At 34.8% G+C, this 16,522-nt stretch overlaps 1 protein-coding gene across 4 annotated transcripts; it reads right to left on the bottom strand.

Moving 5' to 3' along the window:
• Positions 1-9,083: 9,083 nt before the first annotated feature.
• Positions 9,084-15,609, bottom strand: LOC131039938 (probable carbohydrate esterase At4g34215). 4 transcript variants are annotated; one of them, XM_057972780.2, is made up of 5 exons: positions 15,218-15,609; positions 14,637-14,989; positions 14,392-14,544; positions 9,562-9,659; positions 9,084-9,447 (listed from the first exon to the last, which is right to left on the bottom strand). In XM_057972780.2, the coding sequence occupies exons 1-4, from the start codon at positions 15,501-15,503 to the stop codon at positions 9,579-9,581; spliced, it is 873 nt and encodes a 290-aa protein (XP_057828763.1). In that variant the 5' UTR covers positions 15,504-15,609; the 3' UTR covers positions 9,084-9,447; positions 9,562-9,578. The 4 variants fall into 4 exon arrangements, with proteins under 4 accessions (XP_057828763.1, XP_057828766.1, XP_057828765.1 ...); XM_057972783.2 differs by lacking the exons at positions 9,084-9,447; positions 9,562-9,659 and adding an exon at positions 11,478-11,719 and having other exon boundaries at positions 15,218-15,608; XM_057972782.2 differs by lacking the exons at positions 9,084-9,447; positions 9,562-9,659 and adding an exon at positions 11,740-12,122 and having other exon boundaries at positions 15,218-15,608.
• Between the last annotated feature and the right edge of the window lie 913 nt (positions 15,610-16,522).

Below are 16,522 nucleotides of genomic sequence, written 5' to 3'. Positions count from 1 at the left end.
CAAGTTTCTGAGGCCAACAAGAAGGCCGAACAGGAACCAGAAACTGGAAAATTAGATGATGTATATGACAGTGAAGGAGAACCAGTTACTAAACATGTGGACACTATTGATGTTGATGCTTTGGATGGTGAAGATGTCACTCCAAACGCAGAAAAGGTAAAGGCTGATAAGGAAAAAGAAGACAAGGAGAAACAGGATCAAGAAAAAGTAGAGAAGCAGAAGCTGGACAAGGAAAAGGCTAACAAAGAGAAAGAAGGAAAAGAAGAAGAGACAAAGAAAGAGGAAGAGAAGAGGAAACAAGATGGAGAGAAGAATAAACAAGAAGAGGAGAAGAGGAAAGAGGAGGAGAAGATGAAAGAAGAAGAGGAGAAGAGGAGAGAAGAAGAGGAGAAGAGGAAAGCAGAGGAGGAAAAGAAAGAAGAGGAGAAGCGGAAAGATGAGGAGAAGAAGAAACAAGAAGAGGAGAAGAGAAAAAGAAGAAGAAAGAAAGCAAGAGGAAGAGAAGAAAAAGCATGAAGCAGAAGAAAGGGAGAAAGAAGAGGAAAAGAAACGAGTAGAAGAGAAGAAGGAAGCAGAAAAGAGAAAACAAGTGGAGACTCCGAAGGCAACTGGTGGTCAAGCCAAACAGGCTAATATCACCAGTCCTCTTGACCTCCAATCTGTAGATGAATCAGAGTTGTTGCAAGGAATAAAGCTAGAATAAGAAAGACTGGAAGAATTGAGAAGGAAAAAGGAACATATGCCTAGAGGAAGTTGCTGAAGCTAATGCACAAAAGAAACATCAAAATGCACTTAACACTGCCTTAGTCAAGAAACTGAATGAGCTTCAATCTGAACTTCAGAAACAGTAGAAGTATATTAGAGATTCTATGGATGAGAGAAAACTATTGCTGTGCAAAATAAGCCAACCCCATCTATTTTGTGATTATGTGCTTGCACAAAAGGATAAACTGCAATCTGATTTGCAGGCATACATAAGCAACTTTAAGACTCAGTATGATTCTTTCACCACATATGAGAAAATTATTCACTGGTATCAGCTTCAGTCTGCCAGGATAGAGTTGGAGATTAGCAACAGGACAAGAGATTTGCAAGAACTTCAGCTAGTTTTATTACCCAGACTGAAAATTCTTCAGAAGTGATTTGTCAATCTAGAAGCATTGATGGTAACTCAAGAGATGAGTACAATTGATGCCATGGAAGAACGGGTATCACAGATGCAGATGAAAAGTGAGGTTGCTACCTCATTACTTGAGTCATGGTCTTTATCCATGAAGACTTTTATGCAGGATTTTAAATCAGTTTTTGATAAGTTTCACTCATTATTGTCATAAACACTTATTTATTTTAATGACAATGAGAAACAAGGGTTATTCTGTAGTACTTTGTCATTGTTGGCAAAGAGGGAGTATTATCTAAAATTTTGGTGAATGTTATGTATAATTTCTTGTTATTTCTTTAAGGGAGTAGTATACATTGCATTTTCTACAAAAAGGGATAGTGTATATGCTTACGGGGAGCAATTTTGATTATGGCATATTTTTGTTGTAAAGCACTTAGATGTCAAAATTTTCCTAAGTGCTACCATCAATGGCAAAGGGGGAGATTGTTGAAATTTTGATTATGTTGTGATTGTCATTGATGGACACACACTTGTTTCATGACTACTTCCTTATGTATGAGCTATGCTCAACTAGTAATTGTTCCAACCGGTATTATATATTATAGTCTTTAGACTATCGGTGTTTTACACAAGGTGTTTACTGGTTACAAACTGATTGAAGACCCAAAGTGGTATGAAGACCGCAAACGATTCGAGGATCCCAAAGTGGTACGAAGGAACAAAGCGGTAGTTAACATTTTTCTAGTCTTCATTGTGACAATCGGTAATTGATAAAATGTATGAACCGGTAATCAGTAATAAACCGGTATTACTTTGTGATGAGTTACCAATTGATATCTCTGTGACGAGTTATCATCCACTGACACTTTGGTGGTGATTTTGTGCCATGTTACCCAATGTGTCTAGATGCACTGAACCTATGAACTAGCAATGTAATCCCATTGGACCGACATGAAATCGGATTCCTTAATAAGGAAATCATTTCTATGGTTTTAGGAGTGGATAGGGGTTTTTAGTGGATGAGGTTTTTGTATGTGTGAGAATAGAAGAGAAGATTAGGTCTGTGTGAAGAAACAAAGCATACAAGTATTGAAGATTGAAGTAATGCTGAATGTGTATTAACAATGAGCTATCATGGATCTAACCAAGCATACTATGCCAGTATCTATATCACTCACTTGTTGATTACTCACATCTTCGACAAGTCTGAAACTCTTAACTGGGTAGGCCTATCAAAGCCTTTATAAATTCTCTAACAAGGTGATTCACAACTATGAATCATAAATCCTCTCACAAGGTAGTCTCTAACAGGACTTATCTCCTAACAGAGAGCTAGATTCCTAACAGGATCTATTCTGGTGAAAAACATTGTATGACCTTAACCAATCTGAGCTTAACTGGTCTAGTTTCTATTCTGCAGATAGTTACTTGTGAGCTTCTGCTCATCGTGGTTTTTCCCATTTGGGTTTCCACCGCAAAACCTCTTGTGTTATGGTAATTGTGTGCTTGTGGGTGAATGCTTTATTTGCTATTTTCTTTGCATTTGTCTTAACCGATTTGTTAGTAAATCTGTTATACCGGTTAACTACTAAATTGTTTAAGAGTTGAAATTCAGTAATTTTTGGTATAATAATTCACCCCCCCCTCTTAGTATTCATCAAAAGATGTGATCTTGGAGCATGTTTCTACCAAGGAGCAGCTTGTAGATATCTTTACTAAACCTCTGCCTAAGACTACTTTTGAGTATCTTCGAAGTCAGCTAGGAGTTGTACCCCTTCATGAGGTCAATTGAGCATGATGTAGATTACATCAGTCCTAGAGCTACTTACATAATTTTTCAGCAATATTGGTGTAGAAGTGGAGTTATTCCACAAGGTTACCATCAACTTGTAGGTTGTTGATGCTGAATAGTGAAATATGCCTTTGAAAGTTGTTGTCAAAGGTGGAGAAGAACCATGTGATTTCTATGATTGACAGAGAGAAGGAAGAAAAGGTGAATACTTGGTAGTGTAAACCAGGATTCCTATTTCACAATCGCAACAATCAATGGTATTGATATTTCTATTGCCATCAATGCTAAAGGGGGAGATTGTTGGAATCTGCGTGAAGATTGCATTAATGATATGTTATGTTGTCATGGATGTAAATTAACCGGTAATGATATTATTGATATTGTTGTAATATTGTTTTGTAACCAGCAGGAAGAGATAAGTGAAGAAAACTACAACCGGTAGGAAAGTTTGTGGAGTGAACCAATATTGTTATGAATTCGAGAGTTGAACTAGTAACTGGTAAACCCTACCTATTTCTTTGATAAACCCTAACCGATTAAGTTTGGTGAATTGGTTATATTGGTTTATGATCAGATGATGAGCGGTAATGATTATGAAACATATGATTATTGTATGAAGAGAATTTCAAGTAATTTTAGCACGTTGATAAAATAATTTTTGTCTAGGGAATGAGAAAGTATATTGCATGTAATGCAAAGCATGTGATGAGTTACTGAGTTCGATGGAGCGATGATCAATGAGCGATTGAGGTTTTCTTGATTGATGTGTAGAGATTGCTATCTAATCCAACAATCATACTTGAACTGATTTATTTTTAATCTCTATGAGAGAATTAAGTTTTTGTTGTGTTACTGACCTAATTGATTTGTTTATAAGGTCGATGAGTTGTTTAGTTTCAGAGTTGGCAAACGATCAGTTGAGTGTGTCATTGCCGAACTAGATGATGTATCTGTAGTTTGAGTAAAGGCGGATAAGGAGCATGAAAAGGATATGTTCAAGCAAGTGTAGTGCTATTCAAACAGATTAGCAAACTCCTGTTGTTTTCTAACAATTATAGTATAATTGAAATCCCCTAATTGGGTAAGATCTAACAAGCTTGGTCTTATTCAAATCCTCTAACAAGGTGATCTATTAGCTTGGATTTTCAAATCCTCTACCAAGCCTACTCCTTATAGGGTATTGCTTCTAACAATGCATTATATTCAATCCCTTAATCGGGTGGTCCCTAACAAGATCTGTTATTAATAGAACTTTTGTAAAGCTTTAATAGGCTAGGTTCCTAATAGGGCGAACTTCAGAAGAGTTCAAATAGTTATCTTGCGAGTCTCATCTCACTGTGGTTTTTTCCATTTGGGTTTCCATGTCAAAAAATATTATGTCAAGTGGTGAAGTTTTTTGTGGTTACATTCTTATGGTTGATTTGATTAACTAGTTAATCCACTTTGATAAGTCATGATAACCGAAAGAATTGTGAAATGAAGTTTTACTTATGTCAAAAAAGCATTTGGATGTTTATGAATTTGAAATTGTTTATTGTTAGTTTATTGTAACAATCAACCGGTTTATCTTGAGAGTTTTTATCTTGACAGTGATATTGCATTGATAGTTCTAAGTTTACTTTGAGATTGGTGAAGTTGGTATGTTTTTTCTATCTACTAATTCAGCCCCCTCTCAGTAGTTGACCGGATTCTTATTATTTCATCATACCATCATCTTCAACACAAGCTAACACTAACTTGTGTACCAGTGACTCCAATGACCATAATGTTGGTTGACATCCTCTTCTTACCAATGACAAGCTATACCGGTAACATACTACACTAGTTGACAAGAATGACACTTTTACTAGTTGACATCAATGACAACACAATGCCAACAAATGACAACTCCTAAGCATTCCTAATGCATCAATCTTCACTGGAATAGTTTCTATTGCCAACAATCTCTGCCTTTGACATTGATGGAAACATTGTGAAAAATGATCTGTACACTCAAAATTGCAAAACTTGAAAATTTCAAACTCTCGCAAAATTCTCCAAGACTCTACAAGCTCCCCCTAAGGATCTGCACCATTCTTCACTCTGCTCTCTCCTTATTTGACAACAATACCAAAGATAGGAATCCACCAAAACTTATATACACCTAGATATGTACACTTAAAATAATTAAAAAAATTTGCAAAAATTGTCCTTAGGGAAAACAAGTGGTTATCGCATGCCTTCTTCAAACTCTCCAAAATATTGATCATCCCATTGAAAATATAGGTGTGCATCTTTGCTCCTCTTCTATCTGTCGAAAGACTCTTACTCAGATTATCCTTTGTATCTTGCATATTGCTCATCAATGAATCTATCTAGGGAGTGATAAGACTCCTTACTTCTCCCACTCTACCCAAAATTATGTCCTTTTCTTGATTTAAATTCTTAATCTTATCCAATATGCTCAAAATTTGACCTTAAAAATTGCTAGCCAAGACTGATTGGGATGCATATGATTGAGATATGCTAGCAAGATGGCCTTCCATGTAAACTTTGACAAAATTAGACATGACTTGTATATTTGACCACCTTCATCTAATGTATCTTGAATACCCTTCATAGCAGTTATCAAGCTTACCCTATTACTCATATTAATCTTCAAAAATGTTTTTAGTCTCATGGCATTAAACTAATTCAAAATTCTAGTATCTATTGCCTTCTCCAAAGACACAAAGTGAGATTCTACAACATTCAACATACTTCTAAGCTTAGCAAAGGGATTCTCAGATGTGTCCGGTTTAAAAGAAAAAAATTTCTCCAATATATCTCCTGCCAATGTTATCAACTCTTGGTCTGAGGTATGGGACTTGAGTAAGTCCTCACTAGATTTTTCTTGTGCAAGAGTTGGTAGCTCCAATGCTTGAATTAGAGATAAAGAGCTCAGATCAATACACCCTTGAATAAAATCATCTAAATCAGTAGCCACTTGTTTTCCTTTATCAGCTGTAGTGTCTCTTGCCCCTATCAACAGAGCCTGATCATCCTTCTCTTGTCATTTCTCCTTTCCTTCCACGTCTGCAGTCATTTTTTTTCACCCTTCTCTGCATCATCTTCTCCCTTTTCACCAACAACTGCCTCCTTATTTGTCTTCTCTAGAACAACTTCTATCAGCAGAGGGTCTTGTTCAACTTCATCGGAGTTATCAACCTTAGCATTAACATCAATTGTTGCATGCACATTGGTTAGCTTTTCTGGAATGACCTTCTCAAAAGCTAGATCTTTCTTCACATCAGGAATGGCTACATGCACTTCTGGAATGGATGTGTCATGTGATTGCTTTTTCATTTGAGTGTCATCATGTGTTGGATTCAAATCATATATGTGATCTATCAAAAATTGTCTCAAAATTTCTTCAGTCTCTTTATTCACTTCATCTATTTTATCGAGCATGATTTTATTGACTCTCTTCTTTCTTTTGAATCTCTCCTTAGCAATCTTTAACCATCTAACAACGTCAGCTTTAGAAATGACAAAACTCAAATTCACTAATACATATTCCTTTATTATTTCATCCTCTAAACTTGTTGTAAGCCTCCTTGCATCCAAAATGTCATATAGGCTCTTGGGCATCATGAATGATAATTCTATTAATGCTTTACTATAAAAATTCATGTACTTTACAATTGCTTCCTCTCTAGCTCTTTGATCTTTATCATCAAAATTCCATAATATACAGGCACATTCTTCAAATTAGAATCTTTAAGCACTTCATAAATTATTTCATTCAAAGTCATTGGGGGCACAACATCATAAGTACCTTCAACTTTCCAAACTTTAGAGCTTCATCCAATTCAAATTTCTACTTCTTGCTCGCTCTAGCTCTACTAGATGGCTTAGCTTTAGCTCTTGGCTTCTTGAATGGCTAGGCTCCACCGAATTGAGGATTCCTCACTACCCTAGAATAGGTAGTTGTCTTCTTAAATAAAACTCATTCACCACTTCATCAGATTCACTTTCTATATCCTCAGCAGTGGCTGCAACATATTCTCTTTGTGCCTTCTCCTTCTTCTGCTTCTAAACTCCAGCAGTTGACTTGGCTTGTGGATTTTGTGGAGGGATAGGCTTCTAATTGCCTTGGCTTGGATTTCTTGGTAGGAGTGGAGATCGGTTTTGACTTCTTAGGATTTACCATGTCCTCCTCCTTCTATATATTTTTCTCTCTAGCCCTTTAAATAACTTCATTTGTAATGCCTGTCTATTCTGCAAGCTCCTCAACTTCCTTTCTGACCTTCCTCTTTCTTGCAGGGTCAGTAAATTTCTTATGGAAATCTAACTATATCTTCTTATAAGTGTTGAACCTCTCTTCTTTCTCATCTATCAGTTTACTCAACAAGTGTTTAGCATATGCATCAATATTATTTCCATCTACCTCATACCGCATGGGCATGATCCAAATGGTTCTAGGTTCAACTACCTCCATGTGACATTGATCTTTATCTACCATGAAACAGATTGTATTATCATATTTTTCAACAATATCTTTTGGGATTCTCTCTCTGCTCTGCTTCATTGCTTGAAATAATTTAAAGTAACCCCATAAAGAAGATTTATGAGCTATAGTATCACCCAATCCTTGCAAATCTTCTTTGATTTGGACTGCCACTAGTTTACCATAAGCCCACTGTACTTTTCCTATTATGGGGACTTCATTCAAGAGTTAAAGTGCCAAACAGACAATCAGAGAACCGAATTTGAAAACAAGTTTCTCATTAGCTCACTGAGAAGCACTCCACACAAATCATACCTTTTCTCCTCCTTAAACATCTAATAGGCTGCAAATATAGCAGTACTGGATACAAAATAATGTCTACTAGACTAATACACCTTATGTCTTGTCACTATTGAGGCAAGTATCACATCATGTTTAATGATATCACTAATTGTCGTCGATAGACTCTCATGTTGGGATTCGGTAACCTCTATTACTGTTGTGTTCAGAACTTTCCTCAGACCGGGGATCTCATCAATTGCATTCAAACAAGTTACAACTTGAATGGATTCCTTTGTGATCTTGTGAGGTCTATCCAGCCATATAAAATCATCGTGGATTCATCTCAAGATATACTGGACCCATTCGGGTTCATTGAACATTGGAAAATGAACAAACTAGATAAAACCTTTGTCTTGCAATGATTTGAATTCAAGCTTTAGATTCCCATTCCATCCATCATAGGCTTGGTGTATAGTGATAGCATGTCCACATTTCCAAGCTCCCTGATATTACAATGAATATATGCCCTAATATCTTCATTGTGCAACACACCATACGGTACATTAGAAAATGCACCTTCTAGATCATCTTCAACCAATTTAAATGGATGTCGCTTAAACATTGGCCTTTCCCTTTTAGTGATCTCCACTACCAATGGGGTTGCAACACCAGATGCATATGCCATTTTCAAATTAGGGTATGAAAAATAGCTTAAACACGAATAAATGCCTTCTCAAATTCAACTGGATGCTAGGAATTGCTTTCAAATCACTTCAAGGTCATTTTTTACTGCTCAATCTTATTTTTCTCGCTTTTTTGTTTTTTCTCTTCATTCGCAATGTGAAAAATGAATGATAGAAGTGCCTTTTTATCCACCGAAAACCTCACTTTAAGTTGTAATAAATGCACAACCCTAAAGGCTTTCTAGATACCCTGCTTCTCAAGAATTCATCATAGGATACTCAGATATGCATGTAATCTTCCGAATATCAATTGCACATCTAATATCCATCATCTGAGACCATCCTTGTCTAGTTACAGATCTTTGAAAGGGGGTTTTAAGGATCTACATGAAAAGCTTCCCCCTAAGACATTCTGAACATTTGAATCTTCCTTCTTAACCCACGTCTTCTTATTTTTCTCTCTAACTTCTTCAACCTTTGCTTTTCCCTTTTCATCTGATCTATACTAAGAGGGGGGGATGTGAATTAGTGTTTTGTAAATTATAATCTTATTAGGTTGATTCTTAAACCACCGGATGCATAAGAATGAAAGTAAAGTGTAGAAATATAAACCAATCAACCAATTTTTTATGTGGAAACATGGAGAGGGAAAAACCATGGTGAGATTTGAACCCACAATATTATTACTATGACCAATATTATGATAATATTACATAAGAGGAATGCACTTGCATTCAGGCACACTGCCTAGTGCTCATTGCTCAAATACAAAAGGGATACAACCCAGAGGAAGGCTCACTACCTTACAAATTATTACAACTGATTACAATAATAAATGAACTGAAGAATAACATTTGCTAAAACCACATGCCACTTCTGGTTAGGCTCAGATTGACTTCTGCAACTATTCAACTTATCTACTCTGTTTGCCTGCTCTGTCATATACGAGAGCACCAAAATCTTCACTCACATTTACCAATCTTCACAGATTCACTCATACAGACTCCTCACACTCATCTCGTCCAAAAAAATTCTCAAATGAATTGGTCTTTATATCCACATCTACAAAATGAATCATTTTCATGTCGGCTTCCAAAAACTGCATAACATGCAACATGAAACATGTAACCTTAAGTTGGCTAAATCCATCCACAAAACCATCTGTGGACCTAAACAAAATGACAAAAATATTCATACAAGTTGGACCAATTACCTTGAACATGAAACCAATCACTGAAATCGACCCAAAGTTTCTGCATCACATGTTACACCAATATAGGCCTGCTCTTCTTGAATTATGGGATACTGGACCTTTAATCTCACTCGTGAATCAACACCGGATATTAGAATTATAGAATAATCTTCCTCAAAGCTTGAATCATTTGCCTCTATTACTGTAACCAAAGTTACACAACCAAAATAAAGATATGCAAACTTTACTCATACTCTACTGGTTACTGTGTTCCACCTTCCAGACTTATGCCTTATGAACAATATGACTTCCGGTAAATCAAATCTATATACACTGGATATGATTTCTAAACTGGGTTGTCGTCAATAAGAACTCCTAAGCATTCTTCATGCATCAATCTTCACCGAAATAGTGTCTCTTTCCAACACTATTTACATGAAGTAATTGTTTGCTAGAGAAGGTGGGGTCCTTGACTAGAGTTCCTAGTTCCAAGTATTATTTATGAGTTGTATTTACATCCTAGTGATAGCAATAAAAGAAGGATTAGTATATATATATATATATATATATATATGTATATGTATATATGTATATATATATATATATATATGTATATATGTATATATATATATATATATATATGTATATATATATATGTATATATATATGTATATATATATATGTATATATATATATATATATATGTATGTATATATGTATATAGATACATATGTACATATATGTATATGTATATATATACATATGTACATATATATATGTATATGTATATATACATATATAGATATGTATATGTGTGTTATATATATGTATGTATATATGTATATAGATACATATGTACATATATGTATATGTATATATATACATATGTACATATATATATGTATATGTATATATACATATATAGATATGTATGTGTGTGTGTGTGTGTACATATATATATATATATATATATATATATATATATATATATATATATATATATATATATATATATATATATATATATATATATATATATATATATATATATATATATATAGATAATAATAGTCTGGTTCCATTTATGTGACCAGAGTAGTCACATGAACTAAGCCTTAGCCATGTTATACATATCTAACTAAGACTTCAAACTAAGGTATTTTATCTCTAATATCCCATGCCATAATGTTTCCCATGATTAAAGACCAAATGTCAATTAGCCAATTTGCATTGAAAAATGATATGAACACCATCTTCTTTACAACCACATAAAAGACAAGAGATAGGGTTAACACCAATGACAAGCTTGTTGAGGATTAGGAGCCATCGGAAACAACTTTTCTTTGGCTCTAGTTTGTTAGGCCTATATAGTTGAAACACATTGGAACAATATTCAATTGTCATATATTTATTAACATGTTCAAATATACTATGGTTCTTGGATAAGATTTTGTACTAGTACTGTTATTGATCTTTGGTTTTCAAGAAGAGGGAACCAAAAGTCCATATGAAATTCTCATAGAAACCAATATTTTTATTTATCTTGATTGGTTGTTTTATCTTTTCTAGTGTATTAAGAATGACAAAATAAGTTCTCTTGTTGGAAGTTGTTAGGTTGTATATAGTTTATAAGGAAGGCATTTGGAGTCTATTATTCATATATATTTTTGAAGGGCATACAATATATTGAGAGGGGGGAGTGGGGGGGGGGGGGGGGGGGAGGGGCGGTGGTTAAATTAGTACATCCCACTTTCAACGTAATCAAACATTAATTCTCATTAATAGTTTCTCCAAACATGAATCTTAAAACATTAATGCAACTCATATAAATCTTATTAACAATTTAGCAATCAAACAATATGTAAACACACACATATGTACATAATGAACATCAAATATACATACAAACTCAAGATGGGAAAATGATGGTGAGAATAGTTACTTGGATGTACTACCCAAATCCAACCCCACCAAAAAGTGGATCATTTACAATATGAAGTAGGCACCAACCTATCAAAGACACCTATCCCCAACACAAATATCTAAGCACCAACTCAATAGGTAAGACATTAGTCCTACCAAAATACAAAGATAGAATTGCAGAACTTCATGGCTAATGATATAGCTTGCACTTGATCTAATTGACCATCAAACACTCTTCCACACAGCATATGATCTTCTGATGATGGTACCCAATTATTAGAATGCAACTTATATTACATCAAATCTGATTGTACAACATTCATTATGACATTGATATAGAAGCCCAAATTACATAGCATTCAAGTAACAACTACAACCTAGGACATATCTTAGACTAGAATATATATGAATTACATTTACAGTTACATTCATTTGTTTGCCCCAAACATACAGACAGTATAGTCAAGTTAGCCACACAAAACTCCTTACCAAATGTGTCCAAACTTGTTATACGTCAAGTTCGAAAGCCCACATGCTACTGCAAAAGAAAGAAAATGCCATGTGGTTCCCAATGTACCTCTGACTACCAATGGTCACCCAAATGCTACATCCAGTGAGCATATGCCATAAGCATTTGCCACATTGAACCAAATAGAAACCTAGTTAATTAATTAGCAAAATATTCATTCTGTCACTTCAAACTTTTTGTCCAATAAACATCAATTTGAAAATCTCTAAAATTTTATAAAATATGTGTAGACATACTCTCCTCTCAAACCACAAAACATGACTCACACCATGAAAAATATGGATTATAAAAAGTTGCGAGAACAAGCTCCCTTTCTAGGTAACTTACCTCAAATATTCAAAATCAAACTTTTGGATCACTTACATTGAAATGAATACATACAATATGATACAATAAACATTCCACAATAGATATCATCACCATGGCTAGCCATACTACTTCTACAACTCAAAATGGTCTAATATGACATGACAATATTGAACATTCTCCAATTAAAAACATAATGGATTAAACACACACACACACACACACAACTAATTAACACATTTGACACTCTTCTAGCATCAAAGACAACTCTCCTTTGATATCAATGACAATATATGTCCAACAATCTCAATTATTCATTAATTAATATTCATCAAATTATTATATAAATTTTCATCTCTATATAAATTTCATAAATTTAAGAAAAAAAAACCCATAAATTTACTAGATTGCACAAACCTTACTGTTGTCTCGAGCTGATAACTACCTTGTTAAGGCAGTATTACTGTCAAACTACTTGCCCACAAAGTAACATTTGGCTTGTAGCAGATTCACTAATGAGATCTTTATGAGTAGGCAGATCTACAGTAACTAAAATATCTATTGAGCCACTTTATTTCTTAGTAAAACTTTTGGTTTTGATTGAGGAAAAAATAGGTTTGGAGGGGACCCGAAACCTCTAACAAGAAGTTTTGAAGGGACCCGAAACACTCAAATTTTACCAAGATCTGGAACCCACAACACTATGCTATCAAATGATACAATTAATGAAAATCAGCAGCCCAAACACAACTAGACTGACAAATGTCAGTTAAACACCAGCACAGTCACGAGCAGAAAGAGCCAGCCAAATAATCAAAAGATAGACATTAGAATATAGGTTGGTAATATCAGCAAGGTTAAAGCCTCAAACTGTAGCTCATAAAAATAGAGGATGAGGGTGTAATAGGCACCCTCAACCATTCAACAGGGATTTTTTCAGTTCCCTTAACCTGTGACAAAAGCTCCAAGCAGCTAAAAGCTAACCCAGTCCTTAACCAAAATTAACCGCAGTCTATACTAAGCCCTTGAAAACTGTTAGTGTCCAGCCAGACAAGATTACATGAGATAAACATTAAGAATGGGGGTTTTGAAAGGCTCCCCTAACCATTTGGTAAAAACTTTGTTAGATCCACATTTTCCATTTATTGAAAAGGTCAAATCAGTTAAAATTCTGAAATCAATTTGTCTATCTACGCTACATTTCTTTGTAATTTATCAATATTCCAAGTAATATCCATTATTTTCTACAGGCCTGTCGATAAACTACAGATTCCTTACAAACTGCTGTTTGATTTGATCTGAATTGGATTGCTGACTGAACGTTGTTGCTGTCAGCTGGGAGGACTATCTCAGTCATGTTTCTAATTTTAAATTTCTTTTATTTCAATACTTTTTTTATATATCTTTTTTTAGTGAACTTATTATACATTAAAAATCATGTTAAAATGAATGGATCCTTGATCTGTTAAAGTTGAATTGTTCAGAGAGAGAAGTCTTGCTTAATGTAAACAACTTTGATTGAATGGATACACTCAGCCTGATCGATTCCATATTAGCTATTTAAAACAATTCTGCATGTTTCATATGAAACCCTCAAACCAAAAAGTCATTACAAAACAGGGAACTAGTTCTTTTTTAACCCTAAGTGCAATAACTTTGATTTTTATGTGGACGAATATACAATGTTTCCTAGATCGATGAAATGCTTTATCATGCCTTTTGTGGATTTGGAATCTGGGTCTCTTCTTTGAAAGTCTCTATCATCTTAAATTGGGTTTTGTTCAACTCCGGCAGCTCGTTTGAAGGTTCAATGTTTTTATCAACCAGTGGGAAATACTATTTTCGTTTAGCAATTTCATTTTTACTTTGCAAATTTATAAAGTATTGCACATAATCACCTAAAGCACATGCATTATCTTTGATAAAGAACAACAGAAGCTTCACTCTGTTTCATTTCAGATTACAGGGTAACAAGTGCTCACAATCCAATACTGCAAAAAGAAGAAATATGTTTCTCACTAACTATTTGATCCACATTGAGTACTAGATTCATGTTTTATATATGTATCTGCCAAGAGTTTTCCTAGTTTCACCTGAGACTTTGTTGTTAGGTGAAGCTTGTCTTCCTCAAGCACAAGGCCATTGGCATCAACACAGTAGACATTGTGAATGCTCACACCCAACTGTGCTTTCCTAATCTTCTGCACAGGTTCACTATATGGAGGGTCACCCATGGTTATAGCAACCTATCCGAGCAAAACAAATGAGAATTATGAGATCACTAAGAAAATGAGTGTTTGTGCATTAATTAAGCCAATCATCAATGCTTTCAGTTTACCTGAATGAAAAGTAGATCAGGTTGTTGCAAATCAGAACGGATATCATATATAAGTCTCTCAAGATTTTGTCTATAACTATCAGCAATTTCCTCAGAGTTGGCATCACTTTCACCCTGATACCATAAAAGAGCCCTTAAAGCATTAGAGCTTCCAGTGTTGTATCCAAGAGCTACCTTTGTTCTGTTAATCATGTTTGTGTAAAGGAAGCTCCCCTTCTCCCATTCTTTGATAGCAGTCCCACCAATGGCACAGGGAACTAGACCAACATGATAGCTCTGATCTCCACATTCCTTATGTTGCTTCAACAATCTGTTTGCAAAAGCCATGCCAGGACCCACTCCACACACTTTTTCTGGCATACAGCTATCTTATCTCTTCAGTGTCAATTAAAATAGAAGCTAGAGACTAAAATTATCAACCTCATAATAAAGAGTATTAGAAACAGATGACCAGATCGAGACTATTAGCTAGTATGAGACAACGTTCAGGACCTGGTTGAGTTGGACTGTAAATGAGTTTGTGGGTTATATTGTTTCGAACTAAATCTATGAATGCTGAAATAGTAGTACCAAATGCTTACTTGTATCAATGTCTTTATGCAGGGGCTCTTGAGCTTCAACCCATTTCTCCTCTGCAGTGAATCTGAGGATTGAAGGGTGTGGTTTGCATTGATGAGGGACAAATCCATCCCATTTGGTACCCTCAACTCCTCCTCTGCCTGACATATTGCTTTGACCTGACAGTATGAAAACATCCAATCTAGTTTCTGGATCCTGCCCATCTGTGAAAATACTTACATTTACTGCCAATATGAGATAAAGTGTCAAGTTCGAGCACTGAAGATTTTTACGGGGATATCTTCCCATAATTTTCTCAAGCGGGCTATGAACTTTGTTATTGAGATTTTTTTTTAATTGGGTACGAAATCCATGTTGTAAGCTGTCCCTCTTTTTGGGGGGACCGGTGAAACAAGGAGAAGCTCTTTCGTAGGTACATGTAACATTGGATTCTTAGAAAACCAATAGTGCCTCTGACAAATAAAACAGTTGTAGATAGCACAGTGCATTGGATTCTTAAAAACAACGCACCCTCTGTAAAGAAAACGTTCAATTGTATGTCGTATCTAAATTTCAAAATGCGTGCAGAATGTGCATAAGGTGTAGGTCCTGTCATAGATTAGTCCAAAAGAAAGTCTTATTTGAAGGTGTGAACAAGGAAAAGAGACAGAAAATAAGTAAATAAAAAGACTGAATACATAAAGGAATCTTAACATCGCGCCTTGCTTTTTCCCCACCTCCATTTGAGAATGAAGAGGGTCACCTCTAGTAACCTCTCGTTGTACACATTTGTAGATGGGTTCAAGATGTATGATTCTATAATTTTGGAAATGTGATTGTTTTAAGTATCGATAGCATAACATTAACATTTGCTGGATTATCGATTTGGCATCATGATTTTGCATCAAGACTTGTGTATTGAAATTAATGAATTCTGTGTCGAGTTTATACCCTTTTTTTTGGCAGGAATAAAAGGATGGTTTAGATTTGATTTTGGATTATGTGTTAATTCACATTGATTAAGGGGTGTATGTAGAGAGGTGGCAAGCATTCATAAGGTGTCAATTTTTATTTTTATTTTTTTTATTTTTTGAATTTTGAAACAAATAAAATTGATCAATAATTTAGAGTTAATTAATTTTATGAATAAGTTAACTAATTGCTTGACTAAGTTAACTAATTATATGATTAAGTGATTTTAAATAATTAGCTAACTAATTGAGGTGAATTTTTTTTTTTTTTTGTATTAAATATGGAGAGTCCAAAAAAACTTAGACGTAGAGTTTATACAAAACTAGTGAGCGGGGGGCAGGGCCACCACCGCCAAA

The sequence above is a fragment of the Cryptomeria japonica genome, chromosome 7, assembly GCF_030272615.1.
Source record: "Cryptomeria japonica chromosome 7, Sugi_1.0, whole genome shotgun sequence".
Classification (NCBI taxonomy): Eukaryota; Viridiplantae; Streptophyta; class Pinopsida; order Cupressales; family Cupressaceae; genus Cryptomeria; species Cryptomeria japonica.
The sequence above is the reverse complement of the archived record's forward strand: the minus strand, read 5'-3'. Positions and strand labels throughout refer to the sequence as shown.